Here is a 10,371-nt window from a genome sequence, read left to right on the forward strand (position 1 = left end):
CTCGGACTCGAGCTCCGGGACTCGTGAACAATGTTAATTTTTAGTAAACGTCAGATGAGCTCGCTGTTAGAGTTGTGACGTTCGCGAACGAACCGATTCTTTTGAACGGCTCATAAACATGAACGATGGGAGCCGAGTCACGGCTGGAGGGGAGCCGCTCTTTCTGTCGCTCTTTTTTCCTATGCGTGTTTTAGAGCGCGTGTTTCACACAGATGCACACAAATGAGCTCCTCCGCGAGACAGAACAGTTATAGGGGGAGGGGCGCACCCAGCGCAGGCCAACCCTTTATAGCGTGATGATATTAGTTATTAGTTGTGCACGCATCCTTCACGTGAGTACTCCAGTGGAAAAAAACCTGCGTGCCTCTGTCATTGGGTAGGAGCGGAGCCATGACGTTTTGCACAGATATTCATTGCAGCCCACTTTGTTATTGTTCATTGACTTGAAGGGGCTGATGTCCTATTTGCAAAGTTTACAGTAGTAATAGTATGTAGACATTTCCATTTTATTTATTCTAATTTTATCTACTTTAAATATTTTTGGTTCTCTATCAAAATGTTCTTGTGTGATAACAATGTTCTTGTGTGGAAGTGTTTGTAGTAAAAGCTGTTTTGCACAGAAATTCATTGCAGCCGGTGTTCTGTCGATTTGTCCTATGCTGTCAGATTTTCCTACCTCCCACCAAAACAGTGGGTAGTACAATTCCACAACGAAAATTCTACTGTAAAGTTATGGTTTATTAACGTCTACACCTATCACAACCCTAATCATACCCTTACAGTACTGCAAATACAGTAATTATGTGTTATATTCGCGGTTGTAGCTAAAATGGATACAGTTACAGGAAACCAACAATAAATATTATTTTCTACCAATTAGATTGCGTTTTTATTAAAGTCTACAACTACCCCAGCCCTAAACCTACCCTTACAGTCATGCAGATACATTAAATATCGTTGTTTAGCATGAGACAAAGGACGCGATATTGATGTGCGCGTGCGCAGTAAACCCGCGTAGGAAAATCTGACAGGGTAGGATAAAATGTCAGGACACCGGCTTTGTTTTTGATGTTTATTTGTGAGTAGGTATTGTATGAATAACATAAGTCAGCGTAGCTTTGTTCATTCTTAAGCCAGACAAGAGGTGTGCAGCTATACAGCCAGGACAGACAGAAGGCCATTACTGAATCCATAAATGCAAAATACAGATATTAACTTAAAAGTAAAGCATTCTTGGTGTTTTTGACATGTTGCAATAGCCTGTTTACACTTATTTTATACCAAAATCAAAGTTGATATTATATGCTAATAGATAGAGTTGTCATAATAACATATTACATGCTTTGAATTCCTTATATATAGCCATGCAGTGTTCTAAGCAGCTTGGATGGGTCGCTCTACGTGATGCAACATTTATTATAACCAGAGACTTAATATAATAAAGAGACTTGAGACTTGACTTGGACTCTAGCTCAGAGACTTGAGACTTGACTTGGACTCTAGCTCAGAGACTTGAGACTTGACTTGGACTCTAGCTCAGAGACTTGAGACTTGACTTGGACTCTAGCTCAGAGACTTGTGAGCATCTCTGGTTCATATACAAGATGTTAAAGCCCTAAAAACTTGTGTTATTAGGTCACAGTCACGTTCCTTGTTAGGCTCACAGAGATGCTTTGTCCCGCCTCTGCATCCGAGGCTGCTGTGATTGGCTGAAGAAGCTTACAATCTGTTGAAGCGCTCAGGTAATATACGGCACTGGCCGCAGATGTTAGTTCTTTAACTGAAGGGCGTAATTTTTTATCGACTATAATTACCCGTGCACAGAAAAACGTGACACGAACAGAGTGCAGCTTCAGCCGAAGCGCGTTTTTACATTTATCATCTGTGCTAAGAATAGCATCCGCAACACAGCAGAATCACAACGCTACTGCTGACTACTGCGAACGGCCACGATCAAAGGCCTGGGAAACATGCACATCATGTAAATATTCATCTCCGCTGGCCCCGTTTTTCCCTTCAAAACTTCTTGTCCGTATAGAAGTTTCACAAGGCCGTCTCTCAACACACTCCGTCTTACTGAGACACACACAATGCTGTTATTGTGTGAGCGGCCCGCTGCGGGACTGATGGGGCCATGTGTTGCTGTGTGTGACGGACCGTCTGTGCGGAGCTATTTGTGTGTGCGACGGCGAGAGCTGAGAGGTGATATATAACCATCATAATCGCAGTCATTACAGTCCCTGATGAGCACACTGCCTGGAGAGCACTGAAAGAGAGATCCAGAGAGTTAGGAAGAGTTAGGAATTCAACATCAGATCCATGTGAACTCTACAGTAGCTACTTCATTCCTGCTGTTATTGGCCATCTACCAACTAGAGATGGGACACAAATGTTGACCAGGTGACGAGTCTTGTCTTTACATTCATCTCCTACATTCACTGCTGCAGCCACACACATTTAAACAGATACGAGAGTTTCACACCACAAGAACTGCATTTATAAAATGGGTTGCCAATCCATAATGAGTTTAAATTGTGCAACTTGAGAGTGTTACTGTGAGGCTTCAGCATGAAGTTTATAAGATTCAATTAAAGGAGTCAACATTTAATATATTTTTAATTACTGAATTAAACATTTTGAATTTTAATTAGCTAGTGCTATTGTTAACTAAAACTATTAAAAATCATTTTAGTTAATTGAAATAAAGCTGAAAAACTAAATCTAAGATTAAAAATTAAGCCTACAAAAAAAAAAAAAAATTAAAAGAAAATGTTCCCTTGGCAACTGACGGAAAAAACAGGCTGAAGTTTAATTACTTAATTACTAAAATAATTTAAACAATAAAAAATAAATGAATAAAAAAGAAAAAGCATATAATCAAGTTACTAAAACTTAGAAAAGAAAAAACTATAAATAAATTCCAGAAGTTCTTACATAATTTTGTTTTTCATTTACAATTTTAATTTAATTTTAATGTATTTATTTTTTTAATTTTTAAATTAAATGTACCATATTTTAACATCTGAATTAGTAATAGTACAGCTGTGTTATTGTTAACTAAATAATTTTTATTGTTAACTAAAACTATTAAAATTGTTGTAGCATATAGCATATAGTTTTAGCATATAGCTTAAAAAAAATTAAATATCAGGTGAAATCTTAAACAAAAAAGTTTCATTTAAAAAAATATATAATAATTAACAATGACAATAAACACATAAACAAATTACTAAAAATTACACCAAGAAAAATTTAAATGTAAATTACACCAAGAAAAATTTAAATGTAAAATTAAAACCAATTTAATATATTGGTAAATACTGTATTATTATATAAATAATAAACAATAAAAAATACATTTTAAAGGGATAGTTCACCTGAAAAAGAAAAGAAAACATAACTTTCTCTGCCTGAAGTTGTGTCAAACTTCCTTCCATATTCAATTAAATTAATTTAACGTTTATTTTTTATAATGCTTTTCACAATACAAATAATATTGTTTGTTTGGATGGATGGATGGATGGATGTTTGGGAAAAGTATTCTAGAAGTCAATGGCTACCAACCACTGTTTGTGTCTTTTGTGTTCATCTGAAGAAAGAAACTCATACAGGATTTGGAACAACTTGAGGTTGAGTAAATGAGGGCAGAATTTTTGTTTTAAAGTGAACTAATATAGCCAAAAGTTATTATTGATTTAGCTGCATTTTCCAGCCCCACTGCTAACCTTGTGATACCGACCTCCTTTGACGCATTCTGCAGGTCTATTCATTTTGAGGTCAAAGTTGCACATGACGCTTGTTTAAAGAGGCACATTCAAGCCCTGACGCGAATCATGTGAAAAGGCCTTTAGATGTTCACACACACACAAACACACAAACACACACATCATCTCTGACAGTCTTTGTGTGGATGACGAAATGGTTGCGTTACTTTCATCCAATTAAAGAAACAAAGAACAGCATAAAACAAAGACCTTCCACTCCACTCACACACTCCTCTGTATTCAACATGATTCTTCAAACAGATCACACTCACGTTAAACACATGCAACTTCAACAGTGAGTGCAGGGATACACTCATGCCCTCGGGTCAGCAGGTTAATGTCAGCACACTCATCTCCTACTGGCTGAAAGCCCTCACTGCAAAGGATCATGGGCATTTTTCCCCAAAGTAATGACACACTTTCTATTCCTATTCTTTATCTGCTAATATATTACGACTGAGGATAAGATTCTAAGTTGACAATAGTGAAAGTATAAATGGCAGCAGTCACATTAGACCACAAACTTTACTTCATATCTCAACAAGATTTAAAGAAATAGTTCAACCGAAAATGAAAATTTGATGAAAATGTACTCACCATCAGGCCATCCACAGTGTACAAGAGTTTGTTGCATCACTTTTCAGCAATGGATCCTCTGCAGTGAATGGGTGCCGACAGATCAAGCACCGTTTACAAGCCAAAACATTCCAAAACAGCTCTAAACAAATATACTGGTGGATTCTGATGTGTTAGGACAACAGGGAAGAGACTTTTTTTTACCAGATAAAGCATTATTATGGATTATGAACTGTTTTTGATTATGAACTGATTTTGAAAGTTAAAAACTTTAATGTTGGATTTGTTTCTTAAAAAAAACACCAAGTTTTTCACTTCAAAAGACATTAATTGATGGGCTGTGATTATTGTGATGTTTTTATTAGCTGTTTAGTCAACCCTCTAAAGTCTAAAGTACCGGGAAGATTTGGCAAATAGACCGGTGACGTAGATCTGCGCGCATTTCTCGACACAAAGTATGCAAATTTCGGACTTGCATCCTCGGTAGTTCGGACTTTGTGAGTTCGACTCGGGAGTGTGATTTCCGCGTTTACACAAATCCTGTAATTCTGCAAACAGCAGCGTACTTGATAACATCAGTCTGCTCGCTTTGGCTACTGCAGTTTTCCTCACTGTACATTTACAATAAAAGGAAATAGGATATCAAATATTACCACTGCCTCCTTTCGTTTTCATTTGAACATAATAACTGCAGAAATGTACTTAGTTCAGGGAAATGTTTATATACAGCCATTATGAAACGAATTAAACGAAATATTATATCAGTTCAGCTCATCACGTGGAGCTGAACGTTTCTGAAATCAGAGAAACACATTTTTAAATATGCGCTGTCTTCATAAATAAACCGCTGATTTGAGTTTTAAACATCTACATTCTCACCTGAAATACTTTTAAAATTACATTTCGGGACACAATAACAGTAATATTTAGAAAATTATCTGAATAAATGGTGGTTGAAATCACAGTGCTGCGTGATCTCAACCAATCAGCATGTTTAGCGCCCAAGTCCCGCCCCCGAAAGTTCCGGAACTTTGAAAAAGTACTACCTCACGAGCAGGGACTTTCTGAGGGGCATTTTTTTACCCGGAACTTTATTTAGTTCCTGGTTCCTGCGGTGGAAACACACCGAGTACCAGGCAAAAGTCCCTAGTTCCTGGGCAATGTTCCAGCAGTGGAAACACGGCTTCTGACGGCACCCATTCACTGCAGAGGATCCACTGGTGAGCAAGTATTGTAATGCTACATTTCTCAAACTCTGTTCCTTCCCATGAAGAAACAAACTGATCTACATCTTGGATGGCCACAGAGTGAGTACATTTCCAGCAAATGTTTTTTGAAGCAAATTCATTTTTGAGTGAACTATTCCTTACTGAGGAAATAAGTGCTGATCACCCATGCAAAACTTGCCACCTATATATCCTAGAGCGTAATGGGTTGTCGCCGGTATAAATTACACTCTGAAGTTTAATACTTAGAAGCAGGGTTTTTTTGCCTTAGAAAACACCACCAATGAATGTCCTCTTCAATCATAGTAAACAGCCCATCTACAGTCTCTATAGATGATGTGTGGGCAGCTGTGCTCGGAGAAAACATTAAACCGATTCTACCGCACAGAAGTCACTATTCACGACAGACAGTGAGGTTAAGAACTGCGCGTGAACTCTAGGCCTGTCTCGAAGAGCTTCTCTTACACGTTTTTGTCACTCCTAACACAAAAACACACACATTCACGGGTCGATGTGTGAAAAGTGTGAGCGCAGTGTGAAAAATGAGCCTGACCTGCTGATCTGTACCAGACAGATCCAAGCAGCACCACTCCAGTGAACACAGCTAAATTGGGTTATTTCACTGTTTGTGTACGTGCTGGAGACAATGTGGATGTTTTTCCCTGAGTCAACCAGAAACACTGTTTGCAACCCATTTTACATACATGCACTACTCTTCTTTTATTCAGAAAGGACACATTCGGTTGCTCAACTGTGACAGTAAATACATTTATAATATCACAATAAAATATATATTTCAAATAAATGCTGTTCTTCTGAACATCCCGTTCAGCAAAGAATCCTAAAAAATGTGATTTCCACAAAATATTAAGCAGCACAACCATTTTCAACATATAGATAATAATGTTTCGTAAGCAGCAAATCAACATATTAGAATTATTTCTGAAGGATCGTGTGACACTGAAGACTGGAGTAGTGATGCTGAAAATTCAGCTTTGCATCACAATAATAAATTACATTTTAAAATAAATTCAAATATAAAACAGTTATTTTAAATTGTAATAATATTTCACAATATTACTGTTTTTATTGTATTTTTGTTCAAATAAATGCAGCCTTAGTGAGCATAAGAGACTACATTCAAAAACATAGAAAATTGTAACAACCCCAAATGTTATTTAATTATAAAATTAGTATAAAATTTGGGGCAGGGCTTAATGATCTCACTCATACGGTTTGGTACGATTTGTCTACACCCAGTGACGGGTAGGTTTAGGGGCGGGGTTAGCCATAGGTCATTTTTATACATTCATATGAATTGTGCAACTAGTAAAATATTTACGATTTAGCAAAAATCTTAAAAAACTGTATGAATTAGCCACCTTGTAAAATATCTATGAATTGCCATGAGATCGGGCTGGTGAAACATATTTAAATACAGCTCAACGGGAGGGTTTGATGATGTCACCAGAAGTGGAAAGTCGTTTCATGAGCAATATATATATATATATATTTTTTAATAACATGCACCAATGAATTGCTCACAACGAGTCATAGAATAAGAAAATATGTAGTAAGTCAATTTTGATTTCATGCCGACTTTAAGAGTGCGCCACCAGAATTGAGATTTTCTTTTTTTAAATCTTACAGCCCTGTCTCTCTCTCTCTCTCTCTGTGCTCTGCCCTGCTGTTTGTTTGACACACAACACAAACTCGGTGGCAAGAGAGGCAGCTTTAGCTAATGGCTTTTTAATGGGCTGCTGGGTTTTTTGTGTCTCCGAGCTGTGTCTCCGAGCTGATGGCCACCACTTACCCTAAACTCACAAACACACACGCACGGCATACAAACGGAGTCATTCCCACTTTGTCTTGTCTCCTTAAAGTGACTTCGAAACCTCACTCCACTAACAACGTCCTGCTCTTCAGCAGACTGGAGTCACATGTGAACCCTGATTCCATTACGGACTCATAAAACACTCTGCAAAGACCGAGACATAAGACAGACGCTCTCTAATTTCATAACTCAACATTACAGCATGCATTCACACAGATGGAAATGGGAAAATGCTTCGCATTGCTATAATAGTGTGATTTAGAGCAGAAATTTAGAACAGAACTTTCTGTAAATCCTGAAACGAGAGCAAAATTGCATTATCTCATACTTAAAATGTAAAGAGAAAGATCAAATGCTAAGAAAAGAGAGGAATCGTTTACTCACTGTAACTTCTAACATATGCCACTTTCTTTTTTCCATGCAACCCAAAGTCTCTGTCCTGCTTTTTTCCATATATTGGAAGTGTGTAATGATTTATGCTGTCATACTCTAAAAAGCTCCCTAAAAGTATGACTTATGCACTGTTTACCAAGTCATACAACAGAGTTGTGTGGCAAACAGTCCAAAACTGAATTAAATTTCCTCCTCCAACACAGCTCTCAATTCCCGTTTGTGCTTGTGCCCATTCAGACTCAGTAAATATCAAGGATGGCACTTGGCAGAGACACTGTGTGTGCCATGGAAGAAAGTCATTAGGGTTTGGAATTACATGAGAGTGAGAAAATTATGGCTGACATGAATATTCATTTTTGAGAGCATTGAATAATAATTTTGACTGCCAATGAATAACAATGTTATTATCAAATCAGCACAACATAGTCAAATAACACCTTCAACAAACATGTTTCAATGTAAACTTAAAATTCAAATACATAAAAATTTAATTTAATACTACTAGCCTATACATCTAAAATAAGTTTTAAACAATTAGGCCTATGGTTTATTATTATTATTATTGCCTATAGGTCATGTGTTCAAATGCAAGAGATGAAATATGAAAGATTTTAAATACATCTCCAAAATCTCTATCTTACAGTAAAACTTATTCCTCGAAAAGAATACATGAATGGAAAATCTCGCTGTGAAACCCTGACATACAGAAATCTTTGATCAAATGTTTGATGAATGACAAAATACCATGCATGCTTCATAAATGACATATCTCCAGGGTGATAAACGGTCAAATAAGGGATTTACCGAACCAGTTTTGCAGCGAAAACATTTCAGTTACAACAACGACACCACAACAGACAGAAAAATCATCGAATAAAAGTCAATGAATAGCATAATTCGCGCTGTGCATAAACGTATTTATTAATGATTTCCTCAAATCTAATTTTGACACCAGACCATAGTAAAAGAGATAAAAAAATAAATAATAGCCTAATAAAAAATCAACAGAAAACATGTATGGTCGGTGTTTTAAATTAAAATCGAGTACTCCTAAACATGACTCTAATTCCACATCAGATCTTCAGAGCAGATCTCCATTTCAGTTTCATAGTACTTCACTGACATGGCTGTTTTGTGTGCAAAATTGCCAAACATCAGCACATAGGCTACAAAATCAGCGACAAAAAGACACATCAAATAATGTTCTTATTATAGGCTAATATTCCGGGGATGTGTGAATAAATGATGAACGCAATGTATGATATCGATTTAAGTAGGCCAACAATAAAATAAACTTTCAGTAAGACATTAATTGGCTCTCTATAACTGGAAGGTGGTCTTACCTTGCGCGTCAACTATTTGAAACAGAACCCACAGAAAGAGAAGCACTAATCCCAATCTCAATCTCTGACGTCCGTTTTCCCCCATGACTTCGGAGTTTGGAAACTCCTCCGCGCGGAGTATTCGTTCCTTCTTCGGTTTGCTTTGGCCGTTACGGAGGAGCTGCTGTGGCGGTGAACGGAGGACCGACGCCGTTACGCGTCCCAAATTCTGCGTGCGCTCCTCACGGAGAGATCAGGAGAAGGTCCCGGGACTGGAGGTGAGGAGCGATGCGTCGCCGCCCTCTAGCTCTCATCCAAACGCGCTCTCCAAAGACGCGCTCACACTCCTCTGCATGAGTTGCTCGTGAGTTGAGAACGCGCGCTCATTCGCTGAATGGCGATGTGTTTGTGCTGCTTTTCTCTCTCTGGATGCGTTCAGGGTGTTCTGCATCCAGCACCCAGCTGCGTGCATGTGCGCTCGGTGCTTGCCGAATATGAGCAGCGTGAGTCCCGTCTCTCGGTTTAACCCGCATCCAGCTGCCCGCCTCTGCCCTCCACCGGCTACTGCGAACACTAGGACCGGATTCTCCGACGGATCTTCTGCTGAAATAGATGATTTTGCGATCTGGATGATACCAAACTTAGGTGGAAATGCACATGATATGATGCTGTAATTTAATGTCGCCAGGTTGAATCATTTATTAATTCATATTTTTACTTAATAATAAGATAAGTGAATATGGCAGCACGTGGAGTAGGGTTATATATGCTATTACCGTAAATATGAACGGAACTGATCTCGGTTTCAACAGCGTTCAGACGGTAGGCTAAACAAAACTAAGTTGGTTTACAAGGATCAGCAACCGTACATAATTAATTTTCAATGAGAGCTTCTGTGAACCTGCAATACCCACCTACAATGCAAGTAAACTATTTTCAGTAAATGTGCGAGACTTCCGATTCACTAACCGTTTTTGACTAAACAAGTGCGCAGCCATCTTTAGATTTTCTTTACTTGATAAATAAGTTGGTGAAGTGGAATTTACTAATTGTAACTTAGGCTACTTATTAAGTTAAGAATTTACTAATAGCCTAAGATATCGTGCACGTTGTATGACGTAAAGTTTTTAAAGGAGCGGCTAATTCATAATTTCGTACGACTTAGAGATTCGTACGAATTCGATGTTGTGGAAATACAAACCGACCAAACCGGAAGACAGAAGACAACTAAAGCAGTGATTTAAAAAAAGAGGAGG

General features: G+C 37.9%; 1 protein-coding gene across 1 annotated transcript in view; it reads right to left on the reverse strand.

The window, feature by feature from the left end:
• LOC127957790 (netrin receptor UNC5C-like) overlaps nt 1-9,592 on the reverse strand; it is a 145,549-nt gene extending 135,957 nt beyond the window's left edge. The window contains exon 1 of the mRNA XM_052556464.1: nt 9,137-9,592. Within this exon, the coding sequence (XP_052412424.1) occupies nt 9,137-9,221 (85 nt within the window). The 5' untranslated portion in view covers nt 9,222-9,592. The remainder of the gene's footprint in view (nt 1-9,136) is intronic.
• Nucleotides 9,593-10,371: the final 779 nt, after the last annotated feature.

The sequence above is a fragment of the Carassius gibelio genome, chromosome B5 (genome assembly GCF_023724105.1).
Source record: "Carassius gibelio isolate Cgi1373 ecotype wild population from Czech Republic chromosome B5, carGib1.2-hapl.c, whole genome shotgun sequence".
Taxonomy (NCBI): Eukaryota; Metazoa; Chordata; class Actinopteri; order Cypriniformes; family Cyprinidae; genus Carassius; species Carassius gibelio.